This window comes from Macaca thibetana, chromosome 10 (genome assembly GCF_024542745.1).
Source record: "Macaca thibetana thibetana isolate TM-01 chromosome 10, ASM2454274v1, whole genome shotgun sequence".
Classification (NCBI taxonomy): Eukaryota; Metazoa; Chordata; class Mammalia; order Primates; family Cercopithecidae; genus Macaca; species Macaca thibetana.
Window position 1 is genome coordinate 14,691,307 of NC_065587.1, and position 26,403 is coordinate 14,717,709.

At 49.8% G+C, this 26,403-nt stretch overlaps 2 protein-coding genes across 4 annotated transcripts in view; both read left to right on the forward strand.

The window, feature by feature from the left end:
- The first annotated feature begins 1,057 nt into the window (after positions 1-1,057).
- On the forward strand, positions 1,058-18,483 carry APOL2 (apolipoprotein L2). 3 transcript variants are annotated; one of them, XM_050806338.1, is made up of 4 exons: positions 1,058-1,530; positions 11,707-11,795; positions 13,469-13,595; positions 16,737-18,483. In XM_050806338.1, exons 2-4 carry the CDS (start codon positions 11,786-11,788, stop codon positions 17,596-17,598), a joined length of 999 nt encoding a protein of 332 aa, XP_050662295.1. In that variant the 5' UTR covers positions 1,058-1,530; positions 11,707-11,785; the 3' UTR covers positions 17,599-18,483. The 3 variants fall into 3 exon arrangements, with proteins under 3 accessions (XP_050662295.1, XP_050662297.1, XP_050662296.1); XM_050806340.1 differs by lacking the exon at positions 1,058-1,530 and adding an exon at positions 3,075-3,560; XM_050806339.1 differs by lacking the exon at positions 1,058-1,530 and adding an exon at positions 4,193-4,710.
- LOC126963736 (apolipoprotein L4-like) overlaps positions 11,030-26,403 on the forward strand; it is a 48,295-nt gene continuing 32,921 nt past the window's right edge. Inside the window, exon 1 of the mRNA XM_050806313.1 lies at positions 11,030-11,375. The gene's annotated coding sequence lies outside the window, so the exon portion shown is untranslated. The remainder of the gene's footprint in view (positions 11,376-26,403) is intronic.

Here is a 26,403-nt window from a genome sequence, read left to right on the forward strand (position 1 = left end):
AACTGTTTCCAGTGAGTTTGGGGTCCCAAGATTTGACTTTCCTTTCACGTTTTCTCCTTGTTCATATATATATATATACACACACACAGATACATAGATATATAGATATAGATATACATTTCCTTTCATGTTTTCTCCTTGTTCATATATATATACACACACAGATATATAGATATATATAGAGATATACATTTCCTTTCACGTTTTCTCCTTGTTCTTCAACTATATATATATACGTATGTGTGTGTGTGTGTATATATATATATTTTTTTTTTTTTTTTGAGACTCTGTCACCAGGCTGGAGTGCAGTGGCGTGATCTCGGCTCACTGCAACCTCCACTTCCTGGGTTCAAGTGATTCTCCTGCCTCAGCCTCCCAAGTAGCTAGGACTACAGGCACGCACCCCCACACCCAGCTAATTTTGTAAACTGTAAAAGTAGAAGCAGAAGTGCGAAGAGCCCTGTAAATGTTCTCATTTATTAGTAGGAGCTAAGCTATGAAGACACAAAGTCATAAGAAGGACACAATGGGCTGGGCGTGGTGGCTCACATCTGTAACCCCAGTGCTTTGGGAGGCCAAGCAGGTGGATCACTTGAGGTCAGGAGTTCCAGGCCAGCCTAGCCAAAATGGTGAAACCCCATCTCTACTAAAAATACAAAAAATTAGCTGGGTGTAGTGGTGGGCACCTGTAATCCCAGCAACTCAGAGGCTGAGGTGGGAGGATGGCTTGAGCCCCGGGGTTTGAAGCTGTGGTGAGCTATGATGGGGCCACTGCTCTCCAGCCTGGGTTACAGAGAGAGACTCTGTATCAAAAACTTAACAAAAAATAACCCCAGCAGCATTGCAATAAATATGCAATAAGCATCTACCCAGCACATGTGGGAGACTGTGCTAATGCTGATGGCATATGTGGGAGTAAGGCAGGCATCTGAGGAGTGTGGGGGCACAGAAGGACGGGGAGTAATCTGGAGGCTCCCACAGTCAGTCAGTGACGGGTCTTTCTTGAGCTCAGAGAGGTTAGGTAACTAGTTCAGATCAGAAAGGAAAGCAGGGGCAGAGCCTGGATTTGCATCCAGGCTTGAGTCTGATTTCTCTCTCCCTCCTGCTGTGCCCATAAACTGCAGAGAGGGAGGGGGAAGTGGCTCAGATGGGTTCAAAAAACTCCCTGGGCTCAACGCTGGTTCTGACTGCCTGAGACATGGGCAGGTGACACAAGAGATCCTGAACCCTGAGGATGCGAGGCAGGTGGGTTGGAAGAGAGGGCGCTGGATGTCTGGTCTGGGGCTGCTCCTCTAAGTGCAGCAGCAAGAAGGCTGGACTTGGACTGCAAATGGTGCTGGCGAGCAGCCTGTTTGCTGTGCTTGATGACAAGCTGCTGGGAAGTTGTGACTTTCACTTTCCCTTTCGAATTCCTGGGTATATCTGGGAGGCCGGAGAATGTGTCTGGTTATTACACAGGTGCACAGCTGGAGGTGGGATCCACACAGCTCAGAACAGCTGGATCTTGCTCCGTCAGAGGAAGATTCCTTGGTAAGTTGGGGATGGTGTGACCTCTCCCAATCTCCTTATTCTCACAATAGCTGCAGGAGGGAAGGAGCATTCACCTTTTGTAGATAAGCTCAGAAAGATTAGGTAACTGGCTCAGATCAGACAGGAAAGCAGTGTCAGAGCCTGGATTTGCACCCAGGCTTGAGTCTGATTGCTCCCTCCCTCCTGCTGTGCCCTTAAAGAGAGGTGGGAAAAGCAGCTCAGATGGGTTCACAAAGCTCGCTGGGCTAAGCTCTGGTTCTGACTGCCTGAGACATGGCCAGGTGACCCCAGAAGAAAGGTAGGTGTTGGAGGTGCCCGTCTCTTTGGGAAATTTGAAGGAATCAAAGAAGGTGGAGGAGGGGAGGTGACCCGGAGCCCGGGGTGTCTTTGTGGCCTGGCCACACCCAGGCTGGCCAGAGAATGCTGCTGCTGAGGCCCAATGGGGACAATATATTTCTTTTGATATAACAAGGAACCCAGAGGTTGTCTCACCCACCCTGAGTCGGAACACCTACTTGTGCCAGGCCCTGTGGGGAAACTGAGGCCCTGGGAGGGGACTTGCTGAGGGTCCCATGTCAGGAGGCTGAGCAGGTGGCTCATAGGACTTCATGTCTCTGGCCCTCACCTCTGTCCCTCTGTTCAGACCCCTGGGGGGATGGAGAAGAAACAGGCTGTGCTGTGTCCCTAATGGGAAACATGGCTGAGACAGGGGAAGTGAGAAGGTCGCCTTGTAGAATGGTGTCTGTGGCATGATGCCAGCTTTGCAATCATGAGATTCAAAAACCACACTGGAATTGTGAGTATAACTACAGGAGTGACAGCTTAGATCTCTGTGTTTGTAGAAGCAGAATCAAACCTGGAAACTTTTGGATTATTGAAATCACTCCTTTTTGCTTCAGTATCAGAGTCACAAGGGCAGATGTTGGCCTCCTGTCCACCCTCCAAGAGCTGTGTGACTCTGGGAAAGTCACCTCCTCTGCCAGCCTGAGATTTTCCCCTCTTGAAAACCTGATAGAGCTGCCAAAAGACATGAAATCAGGGGGGAAATTTCTGTGAAATCTGAGTCATGGTCTTATTTGTTCTTCACCAAAAAGAGATGCCCATCAAGATAGAAAGAAAAATTCAATTCAATTCCTCAGCTGAAAGTGAAACCGAAGCTGGGCCATGTCATCCAAAGGCTGGATGCTTTTAGTTCAAGTAATGCCTCCTGCACCTGGGATTTCCTCCAGGCTGTGCCAGGGAGGGTGGAGGGCATCCCAGTCAGTCGTAGGGGATGCAGCTGGGAACACAACAGGGTCCCCGTTGGATGCTCAGTCTAAAGGGGAGACAGAGGCCCAAAGAGCCACACACAGGTAGAGCTGCCTCCGGAAAGCAGAGTGCTCAGGGAGCCTGAGGAGGATTGGGGGATGGCACAGGGACCAGGTAGCTTTGGCTGGGTCTCTGAGGACGGGTGACTTGCGCATGGTGGGGACAGTGGGGGAAGCATTCCAGGGCGAGGGAGCAGCTGAGCGAAGGCCTGAGGCTGGAGTTGGGAGGAGTAGATGGGTCCAGGAGGCATTGAAGCAGGGCGTCAGTGGGTGCCTGGACCCAAGGTGACTGTGGCGGCAGGGAGTGGTGAGTGTAATGTAAATGGGGAGCCGAGCAAGGAGACCCGAGGCAGATGAGAACATAGGTAGCCTTTACTGGGCTCGCAGGCGAGGTTCACCGGTCCTCTAGGGGGAAGGCCAAGGTATCGGGGCCTTTTATAGGGCGAGGTAGGTGGGGTTTGTAGGTTTCGGTTTTCCTGAGTTAGGTTTTGATTTCTGGGGAATGACGCGTCCAGGAGCTTGCGCAGAGCAGGGGTTCTTGGGCAGGCCCGGGCTTTTTTCCGGCGCTGAGAGTCTTAGCAGGAAGTGAAGGGCGGGAAGTCCTAACAAAGGGCCTGCCATGCCGGGTGATACCGCCATGTTGGGTCTAGATTCCTGCCTAACATTCCGACCTCTTTCTAATAAGAAAAAGGGGCGACGTGTTCATCTGGCTGCTTCCTGCTGGTATAGGTCTTTGTGGGGTCCTTCAGAGGTCGGAACTTGGGTATAGGGGTGGAGTAGCATCTGATTGACAGTGACTCGGGAGACTTCTTTCATGCAGTCCTGGATGAAGCAGAGGACACAGGGAGCTATGAGTAGCAAGAAGCCAATGATTAGTAAGGGGCTTAGAAAGGGTAGGACCTAACCGGCCATAGATGACTTCCACCACCTAAGTGAGGGCCCTGATCTGAGGTTTCTCTGGTGGAGTCTTGGGGACCGAAAACCAGGAGTGAGGTATCAGCCTGGTGGGGTTTATTAGGTGAGAGGAGAGGAAAGAGGAGCGCAAGGTGCGAGGAGGGGTTGGGCCAGAGGTGAACCGAGGCCTTTAGCTTGGAGAGGAGGTCTGGTCCTAACAAGGGGACTGGGCATGAAGGAATGATAAGAAATGAGTGTGAGAAGAGGGAGCCATCCAGGCGGCAAGACAGAAGAGGAGTCTGGCGGTAGGTGGAGGGAGTGCCATCAATTCCTATGACGGTGACAGTGGAGGGATGGCTGGGGCCAGTGGAGGAAGGCAAAACAGAGTAGGTAGCCTCCTGTGTCCATAAGGAAGGATATGGACTTACCCGCTGCCTGGAGCATAACCCTGGGCTCAGTGAGAGTAGGAGGGACTTTCCAGCCTGGGCCCACAGTAGGAGGGATTTTCCAGCCTGGGCCTTTTAATAGTCATCAGTGTCGAGGAGCTGGAAGGTGCCTCCAGTACGTGGAGGAGGGTTGTCACGTGGAGGCGTAGCGACCGTCCTCAGGTTGGGGCAGTCCGACTTCCAGTGGCCCATCTGCCGACAGTTCGGACAGGGGCGAGTTGACTCCTCAGGGTTGGGGCACTGCCTGGCCCAGTGGCCTTTGCTGCCCTACTTGAAGCAGGCACCAGGTGGCACTTGGGGAGTACCTCCTTTCGGAGAGCTCCTGGAGCCGGCCGGCCTCAGGGCTGCTACCAAGGCCTGGGTTTGGAGGTCTACCTTCTGTTTTAGCCTCGCCTGTCGCTGAGCCTCAGCAGCTTCCTCCCTGGAGTTGTAGACCTTGAAGGCCAGTTTGACTAGATCCTGGATGGGAGTTTGAGGGCTGTCCTCCACCATTTTTAATTTTTTCGGATATCTGGAGCCGACTGAGAAATAAAGTACGTAGCCAAGACGGTTCCTCCTGCGGGGGAGCAGGTGGGTGTGGCCGATGTGAAGGAGGAAAACTGCTGTGTGGGATAGAAGTTGAAAGCCAGCTGCTTTTTTAGCTAACTTAGCAGCATAGGCATTGTCCTGAGCGATGGGATCTGATGCCTTTTGAGGCTGCTTTTTTAGCTACCTTATCAGCATAAGCATTGTCTTCAGCAAAGGTTGGAGGAAGAAAAGTAGATTTTGGAAGTTATGAGAACTGTAGAGAGTTGAGCATAGTTTGTGATTTTTAGGGCCTTTAAGAGTATTAAAGCGGTGGCAGCCACTGCGTGCAGACATGAGGGCTAGGCTAAAACAGTAAGGTCATTTGGACAGAAAGGCTATAGGACGCGGTCCTAGCTTTTGTGTAAGAATTCTGTCTGCACTAACTATGCCTAGGAAGGAAAGGAGTTGTTTTGTAGAAGGGATTGGGGTTTGGGAGATTAGCCAAACACGATCAGCAGGGAGAGTATTTATGAGAATTATGCCGAGATAGGTAACAAATGAGGAAGAAATTTGGGCTTGACTGAAGTAATGGGGGGCTGCCTGTGAAGCCTTGCGGCAGTAGAGCCTAGGTAATTTGCTGAGCCTGATGGGTGTCAGGGTCAGTCTAAGTGAAAGCAAAAGATAGGCTGGGATGAAGGGTGTAAAGGAATAGTAAAGAAAGTATGTTTGAGATCTAGAACAGAATAATGGGTTGTGGAGGGAGGTATTGAGGATAGGAGAGTATATGGCTTTGGCACCACGGGGTGGATAGGCAAAGCAATTTGGTTGGTAAGGTGCAGATCTTGAACTAATCTGTAAGCCCTGTCTGGTTTTAGGACAGGTAAAATGGGGGAATTGAAAGGAGAGTTTATAGGTTTTTAAAGCCCATGCTGTAGCAGGAGAGTGATAACAGGCTTTAATCCTTTTAAAGCGTGCTGCAGGATGGGATACTGGCATTGAGTGGGGTAAGGGTGATTAGGTTTTAATGAGATGGTGAAGGGTGCATGATCAGTCGCCAAGAAGAGAGTAGAGGTGTCCTATACTTGTGGGTTAAGGTTGGGGGATACCAGGGGAGGATGTGAAGAAGGCTTTGAACTGTGGGAAAAGGCAGCAATGAGGTGTGGCTGTAGCCTAGGAATAGACAGGGAAGCAGATAATTTAGTTAAAATGTCTTGGCCTAATAAGGGAACTGGGCAGGTGGGGATAACTAAAAAAGAATGCAAAAAAGAATGTTTCCTAAGTTGGCACTAGAGTTGGGGAGTTTTGAGAGGTTTAGCAGCCTGGCCGACAATACCTACAACAGTTATGGAGGCAAGGGAAACAGGCCTTTGAAAAGAAGGTAATGTGGAGTGGGTAGCCTCCTTATTGATTAAGAAGGGGACGGACTTACCCTCCACTGTTAGAGTTACCTGAAGCGTCTGTGATGGTCCAGGAGGCTTCTGAGGCGATGGGGCAGCGTCAGTCTTCAGCCGCTAAGCTGAGAAGATCTGGGAAGGAGTCAGTCAGAGAGCCTTGGGCCAGAGCATTAGGGGCTCTGGGAGTGGCTGCCGGGCGAGTTGAACAGTCCGATTTCCAGTGGGGTCCCGCACAGATGGGACACGGCTTAGGAGGAATCCCGGGCTGCGGGCATTCCTTGGCCCAGTGGCCAGATTTCTGGCACTTGTAGCAAGCTCCTGGGGGAGGAGGTTCTGGAGGAACCCCTGGCAGCTGCGGTTCAGGCGTTTGCAGTTGTGTGCTGAAGATGTGGCTGGGGTGTGTCTCACAGTGGAGGCAAGGAATTGCAACTCAGAAATAAGTTGCTACTTGACTGCCTCTACTCTATTATTGTACACTTTTAAGGCGAGGTTCATTAAGTCCTGTTGTGGGGTTTGAGGGCCGGAATTTAATTTTTGGAGCTTTATTTAATGTGGGGAGCAGATTGGGTAATAAAATAAAATGCATGTTAAGAATAAGACGGCCTTCTGACCTTTCAGGGTCTAGGGCTGAAAAGCGTCTCAGGGTCGCTGCTAAATAGGCCATGAACTGGGCTAAGTTTTGCATATTTGATGAAAAACAGCCTAAACGCTAACTGATGTGGGAGAGGTCGGATAAAGAAAAAGGAACATTAACCTTGACTATGCCTTTAGCTGTAGCCACTTTTTTAAGAGGAAATTGCTGGGCAGGTGGGGGAGGGCTAGTCGAGAAAGGAAACTGTAAGCCAGACCAGGTGTGAGGAGGGGAGGTGATAAAAGGATTACAGAGTAGGGGAGCAGAGGCTGAGGAAAAATTGGGACCTAGCTCGGCCTGGCGAGGAGGGAAGAGGTCAGATGGGTCTGTAGAAAAGGAAGATTAGAAAGACTCAGCAACGCTTGGGGTTGGGACTGAGGGGCAGGCGGGAGGGAAAGAAGGAAGATTTGGGATGAGTTGCATTGGGAACAGAGACTAGGGAGGGACTGATGTGTAAAAGAATGCCTGGATGCCAGGCACCTCAGACCGTTTGCCTACTTTATGACAAGAATTATTTAGCTCTTGTTGGATGGAAAAAATTGAACGTGCAGTTTTCTGGCTATTTGGAGTCACGGCACCAAAATGTCATGCGCGTCGGTGTGAAGAGACCACCAAACAGGCTTTGTGTGAGCAACATGGCTGTTTATTTCACCTAGGTGCAGGCGGGCTGAGTCCGAAATGAGAGTCAGCAAAGGGAGATAAGTGTGGGGCCAATGGAAGAAACATTTGTCATATTGAATGATTGGTGATCACCTGGATGTGGTTTTGTATGAATTAACAAACTAAACAGAAGACACAAGGTCTGAATAAGTAAAGGAGAGAAAACAGGTATTAAAGGACTAAGAACTGGGAGGACCTAGGACATCTAATTAGAGAGTGCTTAAGGAGGCTCAGCATAGCCTTGCTAGCAAAGATTATTTATTTACTTTAAGAGGGAATTTAGAGTGGCAGTTTGGGATAGCACTAGGAGATATCAGCTGTGATGGCTTGGAGAAACAGTGTAAACTGGCAGTGTAAACATGAGCAGGGCGTTTATGAGTAGTTGAGAACGGTGAATAGGAGTATGACTAGACAGAAGACAGTAGGGATGAAAGTTTTTTTGGGGTGCAGTCCACGTTGGTCACACAGGAGCTCAAATGGGCTGTCACCTGTAGCATTCCGAGGACAGGCCTGAATTCTGAGAAAGGAAAGTGGTTAAAGTGTTGTCTAGTCCTTTTTAAGTTGGTGACTGAGCTTGGTGAGGTGTGTTTTTAAAAGACCATTAGTCCATTCTACCTTTCCTGAAGATTGAGGATGGTAAAGGATATAAAGGTTTTACTGAATACTAAGAGCCTGAGAAACTGCTTGGATGATTTGACTATTAAAGGCTGGTCTGTTATCAGACTGTATAGAGGTAGGAAGGCCAAACTGAGGAATTATGTCTGACAGAAGGGAAGGAATGACCATGGTGGCCTTCTCAGACCCTGTGGGAAAGGTCTCTGCCCATCCAGTGAAAGTATCTACCTAGACTAAGAGAGATTTTAGTTTTATGACTTGGGGCATGTGAGTAAAGTCAATGTGCCAGTCCTGGGCAGGGGCAAATCCTCGAGCTTGATGTGTAGGAAAGGGAGGGGGCCTGAACCATCCCTGAGGGGTAGTAGAATAGCAGATGGAACACTGAGAAGTGATCTCCTTTAGGATAGATTTCCATGATGGAAAGGAAATGAGAGGTTCTAAGAGACGGGCTAGCGGCTTGTAACTTACATGGAAGAGGTTATGAAATGATGACAGAATAGCATGGGCCTGTGAGGCTGGAAGGAGATAATTTCCTTGGTCTAAGAACTATTTGCCTTGTGTGGGAAGAGATTGATAGGTGGAAGTTTCAGCGGGGGACCGAAGGGGTGCAGGGAAAGAGTATCAGGAGGCTCAGAGAAAGAGGGAGAATTGTCCTTCTCCTTGCTTGAGGGAGGAGATTTCGCGAGCAAGACCTGGGCCAATGAACATCCGGCACAGACATCCCGGTGGGAACACAAGTCCTAAAAGGCCTGAACATAGGGTACCTCAGACCATCTGCCTAGTCTCTTGCAGAAGTTGGTCAGATTCGCGAGAATGTTAAAGTCTAGAGTGCCCTCTGCAGGCCTCTGAGACTGATTATCTAATTTATACTACGGCCATGCCACTGTGCAGAAGAAAATAAGCCTCTTTCGTTTTCGGGCTTGGCTGAGACCTAAAGTCTGGAAATTAGCCAAGAGGCACCACAAAGGGGATTTTGGGTCTGGTTTGGGCTGGGCAGCCCCCATGGTCCTGAGGCAGGCAGTCCGGAGGCAACGGGAGCGTCTTCCCACTGCCACGCGGAGTGCGGGGTAGGGTGGCTTCTGGGGAGGTCGGACGCCTCCTAGTCCCTGGTGCTGGAGTCAGAAGTGACGGGCGGGGGAAGCCCTGACACGGCCGCGCAGCCGCGCCTCTCAGGCAGGGATTCCCGGAGCCTGCAGGATGGGGGAAATCTTACCCAGCAGTGATTGAATTGAGTCTCGGATTTGGTGAAATGGCTCCCGGCTTGGAGAGGAGGTCCTGGCTCGAGAGAGGAGAACCTGCCCGAACCGTCAGGGATCCGGGAAGGGGTCTCCTCCCGGGTTTCGGCACCAATGTAATGTAAATGGGGAGCCGAGCAAGAAGACACAAGGCAGATGAGAACAAAGGTAGCCTTTATTGGGCTCGTGGGCGAGGTTTACCGGTCCTCTAAGGGGAGGGCCGAGGAAGTTGCGCTCGGGGCGGGTATCCGGGGGCCTTTTATAGGGCGAGGTAGGCAGGGTTTGTAGGTTTTGGTTTTCCTGAGTTAGGTTTTGATTTCTGGGGAATGATGTGTCCAGGAGCTTGCGCAGAGCAGGGGTTCTTTGGCGGGCACGGGCTTTTTTCACGCGCTGAGAATCTTAGCAGGAAGTGAAGGACGGGAAGTCCTAACAAAGGGCCTGCCATGCCGGGTGATACCGCCATGTTGGGTCTAGATTCCGGCCTAACAGTGAGGAAGGTGGGAGTCAGAGCATCAGAGGGCCTGTGTGCCCCGCTATGGGGTTTGAACTTGACCCTGGCTTTTCATCGAAGATCCTCAGAAGGGTGCAGTGCCACGGCTGAGGGCTGCAATCCAGTGCTGTGGGAGGCAGAGGCGGGAGGATCACCTGAGGCTAGGAGTTCAAGACAGCCTGGGCAACACAGGAGATGCTGTCTCTCTGAAATTAAAAATTAACAAATTAGTCCTGCACTGTGGTGTGTGCCTGTAGTCCCAGCTACTCGGAAGACTGAGGCAGGAGGATCACTTGAGCCCAGGGGCTCTAGGCTGCAGTGAGCTATGATAGCCCTAAAGCTCTCCAGCCTGGGTGATGGAGCAAGACAGTTTCTCAAAACTAAAATGGAAAATGACGATTTCTCAGGAAATCATTTCAACTCCTCTCTCCCTGCCCAAGGAGGATGCCCTACACCCACTTGGAGGGAGATGCTTTGCTGAGAGTCTCTGTCCTCTGAATCTGGAGAGCTTGGCTCAGAGCTGAGGTGGGAGGGAGGGCTCCCCTTCCAGGTCTCTCAGTTGGGCAGGGCTTGGGCTGGGCCAGGCGCCTTTGGGGTGTCTTCCAGGAATAAAATCCCTTCCTGGAATTGACCAACCTGCAGGCTCACCCATGGAGTACACACTGTGTCCTAGTCAAGCCTGAGGGGCAGTATCCGGCCTCAACTGCCCAGCAGAGGCTCCAGACAGGGGTGGGAGCCAGGCCAACAAGGACCAAGGAGGATGGGATCCTGGGTGCAGCTCCTCACAAGTATCGGGCGTGTCCGAGGCCCCAGCTCTCTCTGCCCTGGGCTACATACCAGCAGCAAGACCTTGTCTCAAAGAATAAAGGTGTGTTTTTGTTTTGTTTTGTTTTTCTTAAAGAAGAGACTACTGAGAGCCAGGAAGACTGAAAGAATGGGCATCTTCATGTACTGCTAGTTTGAGTGTGAATTGGTACAATTTGCATACAGAGTGGCTCTAGGTAGAAAAACTTTGAGATGTTAATAGCTTCTGACCTAGTCATTCTACTCCTACAAATATCTTTAGGAAATAAAATCAAATGTGGGCAGTTTTATATGAAGGAGGATATTCATTGTAGCATAATTTATATGAAGAATTAGAAGCCCCCTAAGGTCCATCAGCCAGGGAGGACAGCAGAGGGGACAGGACAGCACCAGGAGGGCTCGGCAGCCACAGCAAGGGCTGCGCCGGCATCTGGCAGGATCCAGGTCTTTGTGGGACAGAGGACCTTAGAGAAGCGACGGGGACACAGGCTGTCCGCTGCAGCAGCAGTGAATTCACCAAGACGAAGAGTTGAGCACAGAGTGTGAGACACGGATTTGCAATGAGGAGTCATTTCCCAAGAGCGTGTATACATGACTCAATATAGTATATTGAAGGGAGTAGAGCACAGTCATTGAAGACATGGGGTTGAAGCAGAAGTCCTGGCTCTAGCACTATTGTGAAAACACGGGCAAGTTCCCTAACTTTTGTGGATTCCTCTGTGTTTGAAAGGGAAGGTGGTACCCGTCTCCCGGGCTGTGTGTGATCATCGAATGAGACACATGTAAGGAACCCTGCACATCACAGACACTCAACACACACTGGCTATCATCAGCCAGTTATCACACATGTTCCCAGGCCCAGGTCATTGTCAGAACCTTCTTCCCCTTCTCTATTCCTGTGTATAGACTCCACAGTTTCTGTAAGGATCAGATGGCTGCCCCTTCTCGGATTATCTTCTCCTCATACCCCAACAGGACAAGATGACCCTGCCTTGGTGTGGGAGTGAGGGCAGAGGGAGCTGGAACGAGGGGAGTTTTTGTAAACATTAGCTGGCAGGGCCCCAGGAGATAGAGAAACACTTTGGACATTTGCTACTACCACAGAGGGCTCTGCAAAGACCCAGCCCCTCCAGCCTCCCTCTGCACAGAGGTGGCTTATGTTCGATCCCACAATTTGTTTTCTCCTCCTCTAGGGTTAAGAAAAACCTTCCAGTCTGAACAGTGACTGGAGAGCTCCAAGGAAAACCCCTTGGTAACCCGGCCGCTGGCACCATGAACCCAGGTAGGCTCACTCCCTCTTCCCCGGCTGGTTCCTACATGCACCTAGAATGGAGGGTGGTGCCTCCAGAGCTGAGTGAGCCCCAGAGGAACCCAGATGGAGAAGGAGGCCGATGAGTCTGCCCTGAGCTCAAGAGAGGTCACGTGGAGTCCCCGGACTCAGGGGTCTCTGAGGGCATCTGTGTCCTGACTTCTCCTCAGGAGGGCACGGCCCAGGTGCCAACTTCCTCCCTACCCTGGCACCTACCAAATGACTCAAGTGGGGCAGGACAGCCATGAGGAAGTGGAACCAGCAGGGGAGGGGAATGGGGGAAGAGCAGGGTCCAGGAGGAGGGGAGGGGTGGGAGAGGAGGTTGACCTGTTGCCCTGATCTCTCACCTCCCATTCTGCTCCTGGCTGACCCTGGGTTGTTTCCAGCAGAGGCTGGTCCCCTCCCTCCAGCTCTTGCTCTGCACCAGCCCCTCTGTTTCGAGTGGCCTTGTGAGAATGTATCATGCTTGACCCAGCTTCCAACTTAACTGGACCTCGGTCTGGCCTTTGCCACATCTCTACTGTGTGACCTGGCGCTCCTTACCTCCCCTCTCCTGCACGAGAATAATGTTTCCCCACATTTTCATGGAGATCAAATATTACAAAGGTACCTGGCCTGGCCAGAGCCTGCCACACAGTAGGGCCTCTCTAAGGGTTAGTTTCCATCCCCTCTACCTGTCCCTGTTGATTCCAGGTGGAAGCCACCCAGTCCCCCAAGCTATGTTAGGGCAGCTGCCCTGCCCTGCCCATCACAAGCACCTGCTGACCAGGGATGACTGCCCCGGGCAGGGCCTCATTCCCATGATCTCAGATACCCCTTGTCAAAGAAAAATCTGAGGCATAGTAACATTTATTTGAGTAAGAATTCATGAATTGAGAAAACCAAACTGGAGGAGGCTTCGTGCTCTGGTGAAAAAATGTGGGAGACAATGTTGATCAGGTGAATATGAAACTGCAAAAGGACATTATTTGGTTGCAGTTACAAAATTGCCTGTTTTGGTTTACCTTTTTGGAAAATTCCTGGTCACATTGGTGCTGGTGGGTTTACGAAAGTCTCCAAATCCAGGTGAGACCAGACCTTAGCCTTGTCCTGGTTTTTGACTCCTTTGAGAGAAACAATTTGAGTCAAAGAAAAAGCAAATCAGTTTTTATTGCAAAGCGGAAGCACAGGCTTAGGGGTGGGAGTGCAGGCGGACTCAGAAGAGCCAGTCGGATTTGGGGTTTGGGGTTTGGGGTTTCTGTCTTTAATGGTTTACTAAATTAAGGGGTTGGAGTCTGGGGAGGGCTCTCTTGCTAGCTTGAGGAGGCTGCCTTTGTGCTGTATGCTCACCTGGTCTTCTTGTGTATCTTTCTCTTCTTACAATAGGACACTAGCCCTCTAATAGGATTAGAGCCCTACCTTTGTGATCTCATTCAGTCTTAAATGTTTCCTTAAAGGCCCAATCTCCAAATATAGTCACTCGAGTTTAGGGCTTCAGTATATGAATTTTGGGGGCCCACAATCCCTCTATAGCACTGATGACTCCATCAAAGATGTCCCACTTCACAGCTGTGCAGGAAAAATTAACATGTTACCAACTTACATGCAATGGTTGTTACGCTCCCCTACACTTTTCTCCAACCTTATCCTTTCTTCTTTCCAACTAGAGAGTAGCACCTTTATTGAGGATTCCCTTAAGTATTTCCAAGACCGAGTGAGCAGAGAGAATCTGCTACAACTGCTGACTGACGGTAGAGCCTGGAACGAATTCCTGGTTGCTGCTGGACTGTCCAGGTAACCTCCACTGGCTTACCTCTGGGGGGAGCCCCGGTGATGCCACCCAGATCTCCCTTGGGCTAGTTTTCCCTGACATGCACACCTCCTCCAGGCAGGCCCCACTGCTGGGCTTGAGGATGACCTTCTCAGCAGTCCAGGAAGAGTATTTTCTCCATGTCCTTCGCTGGCAGTGAGTAGCCTCAGGCTGAGGGGACAGGAAGCCCACAAGGACAGGGTCACTTCTGCCATCTGCTGGTGATGGGAACTTTGCAAGTTACTTTCTCACTTTCAGCCTTTCTTCATCCATGGAGTTCGATTGTGAGAAAAATGAGAGCATGCATGTAAAGTGCTTAGCATAATGACTGACACATAGTAGGTGCACAGTTAACGTTAACATCTAACAACCTTGGTGAAAATAGACCAGGGTTAAGGGTCTTCTTCTTGAAGATGGGAGCCCAGCAGGACTTCCTTTGGGACAAGTCAGAAAAATCCTGACCTAACCAATGTATGTTCCTGGGGATGCTGGCTGGGACCATTTTTTCTCATCTGAGGAATTCCATAAACACGGCAGGACCCTTCTGCTGGTCCAGGATGCTGAGAGGCTGGAGTGGACTTGGACAGCACTGGGTTTCCTCCCGGCTCTGTCTGTGCCTTGTCCCTGGACTCTAAGCTTATGTCATGGAGACTGGGAACAGTCATCTGTCCAACAGGAATAGCAAGTCAATGTGATAGGAGTGTGGGGAAGGCCTTAGAGTGAACTCCAGGTCAAATGTGGGGAACCAAGACCAAGATTCTGCCCAAAGGCCAAGAGAGACCAGGACCAGTGTCAGAGCCTGGGGTCAGGATGCAGCAAGAGTCAACCTTGTTTTTGCAGGACAAATAGGAAGGCTGGAACACCAGGGCTGGGACTAGGGTGTGGCAAGAGAGGCACCAAGGGCTTGAAACTTAAGGAGGTCATGAACTTGCAGAGGACATGTGAGTGGGAGAGGAATATTTCTTCTCTGTCTGGGAGAGGAATATTTCTTCTCTGTCTGGATGATCCCAACACTCATGGACATAGAGGGTCATGGTTGCCTGTGTCTCTCACACCCTGCCTTGGAACTGGCAAGTTCTGGGCTACCCTTTGGGACCTTCTTCTCTTCTACACAAAGAAGCCCCTGACAATGGCAAGCAGTATGCCTTAGTGACCATCTCCATAGTAGAATGAGTTGCTGCCAATTTATGTAATTTCAAGGGTACTGAGTAGACTGACAAGTCCCCAACCAAGAGGGAAAACACTTCTTCTAACATCTTGTCCAAATTCAGGTCTTTTCAGCATTAGCAATTTATATAGATGGTTCTGAAAGTGTCCTGAGTCTTCTAGAGGTTCCATAAAATTGCACATGGCCTTGGCGTGCGCACAGGTGAAGCTGTCACTGCTAAGGCATCAGTTAGGCTGGTGACATCTGCGAGTGAGACCTGGAAGGTTGGGGGTGCAGGGGGCAGGTCAGGAGGCGGTAAGGTGGCTGGAGAGTCCATGTGGAGCCAGAATGAATACCCAGATCTCCCACTCCGGTCAACTGGGGCAGTGCCCGGACCCAGTAGCCTTCAGCCAGGTGAAAGGGCATGAGGCCTTGGAAGGGAGCAGACGCCAGGCAAAGTGAGCTCCTGTCTCTCTGAGGTTTGGTTTCGTTTGAATTCAAAGTACTCAGAGGTAGCCAGACGGCAGTGTCTGAGGGCACCTTAGCTTTGACACCACCTGCAAATTAATGGGGACTCCTAAAGTCATCTTTAGATTTTATAATTCACTAGAAGGATTCATATAACTCACTGAAAACTGCTATTTCACGATTGTGGCTTATCACAGGGAAAGAACACAGATTAAAATCAGCCTAAGGAAGAGACACACAGGGCAGAGTCTGGGAGGGCTTCAGGTGTGAAGCTTCATTGTCCTCAGGACGCTGTGATCTCCTGTGTCAATGTGGGACAAGACACATGGGGTGCTGCCAACCAGGGAAGCTCACCCAGTTAAGGAAACATTCCCGTGAATCACATGAAATCAGGAAGGAAGCCTTTATTCAGGATGGTTGTTACAGGGAAAGGAGACTGAGCCCAGCTCCAAATACAATAAAGACAGAGAGGGAGTCACAGCCAACACCAGGGTGAGGGGCAGGAGATGGAACAGTTCTGACAGGAGACACCAGAGTAGGGGGTTCCTGCTAAACTGGCCTAACAGGATTCTTGCTAAAGGCAGGTCAGACCCTCACCCATCAATTTTAGGGGTGAGGAGCATGATCAGATAGCAAAGAGTGCTCAGACAGCAAGCAGGGAGGACCCTCCCTAAACTGATTTGGAGCGATTCTTGCTGAGCCGGGGTGGTGCAAGTCCAGAAAGCAGTGGGTGGGTGTGGAAGGCCAAGGTCGGCGCCTAGTGGAGAAGAAGCTCTGAAGAGCCCCGCTGGAGTTGGTCAAGGAGAAAGTCTTTCTCAACCCATGTCTTAGTGTCCAGAATATTTGCTGGGGTTGGATCACAAGCTACCCTCATGACTGACCTGTAGTCTCCAGCCCCTCCCTGAGGTCTCACACCTTTAGTCCCCAGGTCCTCTGGAAGTTAGGAAAGACACCAAATAGCACCAAATCCCATCATCCATCACATTGCTACACTGTCCCGTGGCCAAATCACCAGACAAAGAAAGATGTTCCTACCAGGCAGGACACTCCAGGAGCCTGGAGATCACTTCCCAGGAGCTGAGGACAAAGGGAAGGTCTCTCTTTGGGAAAAAAGTTCATGCTTCACTTTGCTACCATCCTGGGAATAAGGTGTCTTTGTCCCATTCTCACGACTTTGTTCATCTACCGAGTTTTCCCCTCTCCAAACACTTTGGCAGTCACGGTGTTGACCTGCCCTTGAGTGAGGAGGCACCTTTATCAAACACCTACCACGAAAGAGCATCTGAGATGACTTTAAGATATTTATTTCCATATAGAATAAGTACTGAGGGGTATCTATGATGAACAAAGCATGTTTGAGTTTGGAAGAAAATTCTTTCCATTTGTAAAATTTGTTTCTATTTGATTGATAGTGAAAGCTCTGCACTTCACACAGGATAAAGATCGCATGGAACTCATTTCACAGACAGGGAAACTGCATTCCTTAATCCTTTAACCTTTCTTTGTGCAGGGATGAGGCAGATGTGCTCCGTAAAGCTCTGAACAAGCTTGTAAGTCACATGGTCACGAAGGACAAAAACCGCCATGATAAAGACCAGCAGCACAGGGAGTGGTTTTTGAAAGAGTTTCCTCGCTTGAAAAAGGAGCTTGAGGATCACATAAAGATGCTCCGTTCCCTCGCAAACCAGGTTCAGCGGGTCCACAGAGGCACCACCATTACCAATGTGGTGGCCAACTCTATTAGCACTACCTCTGGTGCCCTGAGCCTCCTTGGCCTGGGTCTGGCACCCTTCTCTGAAGGACTCAGTCTTTTGCTCATGGGCACTGGAGCGGGTCTAGGAGCAGCATCTGCCGTGACTGGGATTACCAGCAGTGTCGTGGAACTAGTAAAGCAATTGCAGGCACGAAACCAAGCTCGCAGCTTGGACCAAAGCAGCACCGATGCAGTGAAAGTGGTGAAGGAGTTTGTGGGTGGGAACACACCCAACTTTCTTACCTTAGTTGACAGTTATTCTACCTTCACACAACGCATTGGGAGGGACATCCGTGCCATCAGACAAGGCAGAGTCAACCCTCAGTTAGGAGCATATGGCCCACCCCCCCAGGTCATTGGGCGAATCTCAGTTGAAGGTGGTGAACAGGTTGAGAGGGTTGCTGAAGGCCCCGCCCTGGCAATGAGCAGAGGAGCCATGACCGTGGGTGCAGCCACTGGAGCCATCTTGCTTCTGCTGGATGTGGTCAACACTGTGTATGAGACAAAGCACTTGCTTCAGGGGGCAAAGTCAGAGTTAGCTGAGGAGCTGAAGAAACAAGCTCAGGACCTGGAGGGGAAGCTCAACGTTCTCATCAAGATCCATGAGATGTTGCAGTAGGGCCAAGACCAGTGACCCCAGAGCAGGTCAGCCACCAGGGAAAGTGTGCCTGGCACAGGCCAGGACAAAATGCAGACATTTTATTAGGGGCATAAGGAGGGCAAGGTATAGTTTATGGAAGTGAGTGTTAGTGACTTTGGCATTTCTGTAGCTGAGCACAGCAGGGGAGTGGTTAATGCAGATGTTAAGTGCACCAAGGAGAAGGCAGGAACACTGGAGCCAGGAATAAGGAAGGAAAGGGAACTGGAGAGTGTGGTGAATGGGAAGAAGCAGTTTACTTTAGACTGAAGAATATATTGGGGGAGGAATAGAGGGGAGGTGTGCAGGAACCAGCAATGAGAAGGCCAGGAAAAGAACCAAAAATGCAGAAAGTCAAAGAGTTAGAACTGTTGGATACAGGAGAAGAAACAGCAGCCCCGCTACAGACCCACCCCCAGGTTTGATGTCCTTCCAAGAATGAAGTCTTTCCCTGGTGATGGTCTCTCACTCTGTCTTTCCAGCATCCACTCTCCCTTGTCCTTCCGGGGCTGTATCTCAGTCAGCCAGTGGCTTCTTGATGATGGTTGTTGGGGTGGTTGTTGTGTGATGGGTCCCCTCTAGGTTACTAAAGAGTGTATGTCCCCTGCTTGAACCCTGAAGGGCAGGTGGTGGGCCATGGCCATGGTCCTCAGCTGAGGAGCAGGTGTCCCTGAGAACTCAAACTTCCCAGAGAGTATCTGAGAACCAATCAATGAAAACAGTCCCATCGCTCTTACCCGATAAGTAAACAGTTAGAAAATTAGCGTGAAAGCAGCTTAGCATTGGGAGGAAGCGCAGATCTCTAGAGCTGTCCTGCCACCGCCCAGGAGTGACCTGTGTGTAAGTCCTAATAAACTCACCTACTCACCAAGCTGGACTTGTTCGAGTCAATTCTTTGGTCTCGCAGCTCCTTCCAAGTTTTGGGGGCCATCAGTCTCAAGTTTTTCTCGTAACGGTGGTGATGGTGGTTGTGATGGCAGCAGAGTCGTGGGGGCATTGGCAAGTAGCCAGTGATCTTCCAGACCAGGGGACACTGATGGACCGATGAAGTTCCAGGGGAACTCGAAATGCTGTGTTGGAAAGAAGTTAATTTGGGAAGAAACAAAAAAACGAAAGGAGATGCCAGGAACAGGTCAAGGAACCTTGAGGTGTGTCCAGTTCAATCCCACTTGTGGTCACCAGACCTCGCCTCTCTGAGCCTCAGTTTCCTCATCAGCTATAGAAGGGGGCTGGACAAGGTGATATCTCAGGTCCACCCGGCTCTCCCCGTCTTGTATTCTGGAGACTTGGATCCAATCAACACTGATGGCTGTGCCTTTGTGGTGCTGATGGAGGCTCCCCTGGGCTCTGGGTGCCTGACTTCCCTTCCTCATGATCCTTCTTCCAGGGTCTCAGGAGCGAGGCTTCCATGGCCCCTCCTGCTCACTCACTGGACTCTCACTTTCCCAGCTGGTCATTTCCCTGAGACCTCAAAACCCCAAGCCCACTGGGGCACCCACGGAAAGCTTGTACATGTCTGTCTCAGGCTGAGCACAGGCATGGTTTCCATCTGCGAGTCAGAGCCTGGGATTGACACGGGACACTTGAGGCTGCCTAGTGTCAGAGGGGACTGTGTGCAGATTGGGAGAGGATCAGTGAACAATGGACAAAGAGAGACATCCAGACAGCAAACACCCCCATTCAGTCTGTCCTCACATTTTGCCCAGACTCTGGCAAGAACTTCCAGAATGGTCTCTGTGCCCCTGCCCCTGTCCCTCCCATGTCCTGGACCATGCTCCACACTGGGCCAGGTTGGGCTTTAACAATATAGTTTCTTTTTTTTCATATACCCTCACTCTGTTGCAAGGCTGACATACCATGGCATGATCATGGCTCACCGCATCTTGGACCTCCTGGCCTCAAACTATCCTTCCACCTTGACTCCCTGAGCAATTGGAACCATCCGTGTGTGCCCCAATGCCTCGCTAATTTTGTTTTTGTTTTTTGTAGAGAGAGGGTTTCCCCATCTTGCCCAGGCTGGTATCAAACTCCTCAGCTCGAGTGATCTGTTCACCTTGGCCTTCCAATGGGCTGCAATTACAGGCATGAGCCACCGTGCCCACCTAAGATCATAGATTTGATCGAGCACCTGCTTCCAACGCTCCAATGGCTTCCCAATACTCTTAGCACAAAGATGGAGGCCATGATGCTGCCTAAAGTAGCCTGTTGTGGCCTGGGGTCCTGTGAAGGAAGAGCCAGAGGCAACGTTCTGGTGCAGAGGGTTTGTGTGGGAAGTGATTCTAGGAGCAGAACTGAGGATCCAGGAGGGAAGAAGGAAAAGTTGACACAAGGAGAGGTTTTTGAATGGGCCATGTATGTGGGCAATGAGACCTTCTGAGGTGCCTTCAAGAAGCGTCCTCAGAATCTTTGTCTCCAGGGAGGAGAGAGGAAGGCCTTTATCCACTGCTGCTATCCCCATGGACTTGCCTCAGGGGACATTAATTGTCAGTATTTCCCTGTGGTGGAGCCTGCGGGCACCTCAGCTGGAGCCCAGAGCAGGAGCAAGAGACAAATGGGATGTACAAAATCACCCCAGAAACTCCCCTAAGTCACTCATAACGTGCATCCGGGGCCTACCGAGTCCTTTCTGTGTAGCATCCTGCAGAATGTTTGCCTTAGTCCCTCTAACTCTCCATCAGCCAAGGTTTCCTTGACCTTCGATTGACTCATCTACTTCTTCCTGAAGAAGTCAGCAGAGCCACGGCCACCCACTTGCTGGCACCCGAACCGTGTGTTTTACTTTTTTGTCAATGCTTCATCAATTCTTGGATTATTCACATTTTTTCATAGATTTTTCTTGGGCATTGAGGGTACAAACACTAAGTGACTTGTTCAGCGATCCATCCACCCCTCTGCCCCTGAGCTCTTATGGTTGAAAGTCCATCATGCTAGCTGCATTTGATGCCATCCCACTGTAATGCCCATGTCACTCGATATTCTTTTAGTTGCAAAGCACAGAAACGGAGTCTGGTTGGCTTGAACAGGAAAGAAGATCCAGTAGGTGCAAACTAGGGCAATTCAGGGGATAGAAGGAAAGACAAAATCTACACAATTCAGGAAGGACAGTAACCAGGGAAATGTTCAATATTAGGAAAATGTGATTTGACCCTTGAGGCCTCTGCCACCAGCTACCTTAAGTCCACACACTGTGAGTCCTAGTGTCTCTGATTAAAGTTTCACATTCCCAAAAGATGAATAGCGTGGTCAGTGACTGTATACCTGGACCAACCATTCAGGTCAGGGCATCTGGAAGGGGGCTGGGTAATAGAAACACAAATCCCAGAGAGAAGTCTTGGGTCAAGCAGCCACCTGAATTTGTGCCTACTGTATACACTCAACCCCTAGATACGGCACACACATGTCCTCTTCTCATAGAAACAAAAATGACTCTCTTCACCTGTTATGGATCCAATTACCCCAAGGACGACAGCAAATGCACCTGTCACTTCTCCAGCTGGAGCCACGCCCACATTGCCTCCACCTCCTGCATCCTCAACTTCTGTCATGGAGAGGAGGGACCCAGCACGCTGTCCATTTTTCTCTTGGTCCATTGGGAGCTCCTATCCCAATTCTGAAAGCCCATGATGAAAACCCAGGCTGCCCTGGGAATAGAAAACTAGAGGTAGATGTCTGCTTTCTACAGTCAAAGATGTCAGCATTTAGGGCCCAGGGATGGAACAAAATTCTTTCATGAGAGAGAACTAACTATTCAACATCCGTTCTCCTCTTCCTGTTCAGGAGGTTGGGGTGAACAATCTGCAGCTTCCAGTCAGTCTTTTGTGTGTGTATATTTGCAGGAAACAAAGAGGTGGGGTTGAGGCTACAACCACCACTGACCATTGCTGCCACTATTATAAACCTTTGACTGGTTTTTCCACTCAAACTTCCCCTTACTGATGGGCAAATTTATCCTTGTGCTGTCTGAACTCCTTGGTGGTCCTGCCTCAGTAAGGTTGTGAGATTTTCTATTAACTTTTACTACTTGTTAGAGTATTACGAGAAGCAAACCTCGATCCTCCTGTCCTGTGTGTCACAACAACACGAAGTTCTCTCAATAATCAAATAAATAAATCCAACCCGGTGACCTCAGTGCTATCTTCACATCAAGTAGCCTGAGAAGCCAGGTGTGGTCAGATTCAAAACCACTGTTGTCAGCCCTGAGGGGGGCATTCTCAGCTACTAAAATTCCTGGAACCAAAATCCCAGAGTCACAGGTATTGAAAACAAAACTTTTGGAAGTGATTCATTGTATGTAACCATAGAGTTATCACCCTCATCGTAACCGCTTACTGCCCAGGTTTATAAATTCTGGCTATCACAGGAAATGAGGTCAATTCTAGGTATGGATTCAGAGCATAGCACATTCTAAAGGCAGCTCCCAGCCTCTGACACAGAGCTGAGTCCCCTTTGGGCCATTTCCATGGGATCTAAGGCTGTCACTTCCGGGGGTGAGTTTCACCGGGCGCCAGGTGGTCAGCCTTGATGACAGGTTCCGTGTTGCGTGGTTACACAGAGCTCCACATCAGGTACATGGTTACGGAGCCCATTCTGAAAACGCCAGGCTGCCCTGGGAATAGAGGAGACTTGCAGCCACAAAGGTCCCTTCTTCCCCTGTTTATAAAGACTCTCTCATGGTAGAGACCTCCTAGTGAGCATTCACGTGGAACAGGGTATTTTCAGCTCATTCTGAGAGCTCCAATTATATTTGTCTTCCCCAAATATCTTTGTCACCAAGCCAGCAGATGCATTCCTTCTAAAATGCTGTACTTCCAGCCAAATCCTCAGCTCTTTCCCAGCAAACAATGCAGATCCTGATCCGAGGACTCCGCCCTTTCCAGGCAGCCTGGACTGTGAAGTGTGCTCCATTGCTCTTCAGGAATCATCCTTGAGAGGCGTTCCACAGCAGTCCAGGTCTGGCTGGAGCAGGTGGGTTGGACAGAAAGCACAGCAGAATTTGAGAGATGCTGAATCTTACAGTGATGACTCGCTGTAAGCACCTGAAGTCAGACCTCATGGTCTTTTCACTGCTGTTAGTCATTTGTCTCTATGTAGTTTTTGCAAACTAGGGGTAGATGTCTGCTTTCTACAATCAAAGATGTCAGCATTTAGGGCCCAGGGATGGAACAAAGTTGTTTCATGGGAGAGAACAGCATCCATTCTCCTCTTCCTAGCTCAGGAGGTCTGGGTGAACAATCTGCAGCTTCCAAGAACACACACTCCAGTTACCCATCCAGGAACTGAAAACATGATGACCAGGTGAGGGGAGGGTCCTGATGGATTTACTGAAAGGCAAACGGAAATCAGATATTCACTCATTACTTGTCCCCTTGTAACCTCCTCCTCTGACCGGAAGGCCACAGTGGCACACTGGGTCATTATGGGTCCCAGGAGTTGGTGTCAGTCTGGCCAGGATCAAGCAATCCTGGGGATGAGTTTCCTTGAAGCATTCCCCTGTTATCTGAGGGGACGCTCCAGGTCCAGGGAGAACAGGCAGGAGGAATGCTCATAGGCCGCACTTACAGGGAATGATGGGGCCCTTGGCAGACTCCTGGCCTCCCTTTCCTTCAAGGGCTCTGGGTCTGTCCTATGAGTCAGGCCTGAGAATTGGGTGACAAGCAGGGCCCATCCAGCATGATGTCCTATGACAGGTGCCTGCCTACCAGGTTGGGGGTTTTGCAAATCAGTGGACTCTCCGCCAGCTCTATTTTGGGACCCTGTGCCTGGGAATTTCCCTGTGCCCTGATAATGGCGCCCTCCCTGCTGCCTGACCTGGTGCCCACATTCTCTTTTCTTCTGGCTGTGACCCAGAGTTGGCCTCTTGGAATTTCTTCTGCCCTGAAGAGACCAGGGTCCCAGCCCCTCCCCCATTCCAGAGAGTTCCTGGTTATCCATTGATTATTCTCACCAAAGGAGAGGGAAATCTCCTGAGACTTGACAGGATACAGTGTGGGCAGGAAGGACCCAAGGAATCCAATCTAACCTTGCAGTCTCCTATGCACGTTGAGTCCTCCTTCTTCTTCGTCATGCCAGTCGTTTCTGACTTTTTGGTGTCACAACGAAGTGGCCAGCATTTACTTGAGGGTGGCTCATCCAACCCTGGGCACAGCTGGCATCCCAGACTGCTGCTGGAGCAAACTGTGCCAGCTGAGGATGACTATGGTAAGGAACCCAAATGATGTTTCCCCTTCCTTGCCGACCTTTCTCAGACTCCACCCCACAGATGTCCCCAGCTTTCTGGACTTTGATGTTGAGCTCCTTCTCCCACTGCAGCGTCTCACTCCTTTCCATTCTGCAGTTCACTCTCAGGCCACACTGACTTGAACACTGGCTGTCTAGAAACAGACAGGGGGACGGGGGCAGACAGAAACAGAGGTGGAGCATCTTCCTCCATCAGGGGCTGCACCTCAGAAGGGTCTTTAGATGTGGTTTGGAGTTGAGATTCTTCAATCCCCCTCAGACATCCCTATTGCAATTTTCTGGATACATCTTCTGTTAGGCTGAATAATAGCTCCCCACAGATGTGCATGTCCTAACGCTGGAACTCGTGATTATGTCACCTTCCATCATAAAAGGGACCTTGCCGATGTGATCCAGTCACAGATCTGGAGACGGGAGGTTATCTGGGATTATCTGGGCCCAAGGCATCCCTAAGGGTCCTTATAAGGCAGAGACAGTAGGGTGAGAGGGAGAAAAGGAGATGTGATGAAAGAAGGGGAGAGAGACTGAGAGAGACGAGAGGACGCTACAAGGCTGGCTTTGAAGATGAAGGCAGGAGCCAGGAGCCAAGGCCAGCAGGTATCTCTAATAGCTGGAAAAGGCAAGGGAATGGCTTCTCCCAGAGCCTCCAGAAGGAACGCAGCCCTGCCCCACGTCTTGATTTTAAGAATTCTGACCTCCGGAACTGCAAGAAAACAACTTTGTGTTGGTTTAAGTGAACACAAAGAATCATTGGATAACCAGGAACTCTCTGAAATTGGGGACGGGCTGGGACCCTGGTCTCTTTAGGAGAAATTCCAAGAGGCCAACTCTGGGAGAGGCAGGTCATGGCCAGAAGAAAAGAAAGTGTGGGCACCAGGTCAGTGGTGCTTTGTTACAGCAGGGGAGGAACGAACACACCACTCTCTCCCCATCAGGGCCCTCATCTGCACTTGGAAGATCTGGCGAGGATGAAATTTATCATGCAACCAGAAACTGGGACACAGTGTGGCAGGAAGGATCCGATCTTGTTTTAACCTGAATTGACTCTCCCTTAGCTGAGAGAGCCAGATAGACTCCATTTGGCTCCTTCATCTGCACATCAAGGGCTCCTTACCCACCCCCTTCCTCAAGGACTTAACTTGTGCAAGCTGACTCTCAGCGTATCAGAGTGTAATTAACTGATAAAGGTACCTTGGCTAGCTATGTCTGAAGTTCCCAGGAATTCACTCAGGAGATAGTAACCTAAAGCCTCTGCGTTTGTGTCCAGTAGATAACACCCAAAGCCCCCGCACCTATCAACTTGTGATGAATTTAAAGCCCCTGCACCTGGAATTGTTTGTCTTCCTCTAACCATTTGTCGTTTTAACTTTTTTTTGCCTGTTTTACTTCTGTAAGATTGTTACAGCTAGGCTCCCCCTCCTCTCTCTAAACCAAAGCATAAAAGAAAATCTAGCCCCTTCTTTCAGGCTGAGAGAATTTTGAGCGCTAGCCGTCTCTCGGTCGCCGGCTAATAAAGGACTCCTGAATGAGTCTCAGAGTGTGGCGTTTCTCTATATCTTCCTCAGTGACAACAAAACCTACAGAATCAGTCTCCGAATTTGCTTTTCACAGGAGAGTCAGCCAACAACATCAACAGCCACAATTTATCTGATGCTTTCAGGAAACATTTCAAAGCCAGGTGTTTGTTTGAAGTGTGGGTCCAGCTTCAGGTCCCAGCGTTCCTTGTCTCAGGTGGCAGCAGGTGCTATGCTAGTCTACGTGGGGAGTTTCACTGTTGCTCTGCCTCCCTCTCAGCCTGAACACTAATTCCACAAATACCAATCATCCTGAGGGTCTGTTATCTACAACCAGCTCATTGGTACCAATGTTTTTTTAATCAGTCAAGATCCTTTGGATGCAAGCAGCACACAGCAAAGCAAAACCAAGACAAAAGCAAATGCAAGAACAAAAACAAATTAGACTTAAACATCCTCTGGCTAACTGAAGGGTAGAAGTATGTCTTAGAATGATCTAGAGAGAAAGGTCACAGAATTAAAGATTTCAAAAAAGCAGAAACCTTTTGTCGATGATAGACAGAAGACTCATTTTCCCAAAGAATAAGACCTCATACAGACAACATGAGGCCAACTGAAGCTGTTTCTCTCTCGCATTCCTTTCTCTTTTATAGTTTGCTCAACAGGCAAACAAAAGTCTTCTACTGTGTTTTGATATTACATAAAAATCTTGTTCCAAAGAGAAAAACTAAATTTTACCTTTGTATTAATGGACTAGTAATGCTGAAGCTCATTGTACACAATCCTATAAACAAATCTATCAAATTTTAATCGGTTTGATTGTGAGGTAAAATTGCCACAAATCTTTTATAACTGTTAAGATTTTCTGTTAAACAGTGGATCAGTATACAGAGTACTCCCCATGACTTTGACACAGAGGCTCAGAGGCTGGCCCAGCATCCATGTGCTGTTTATGTTCATGTTCAATTTATAGAAAAACTAAGTAAGTTCTTTTAGATTTTAGCCAAACTTCATCACACATAATTTCTGTGATGAG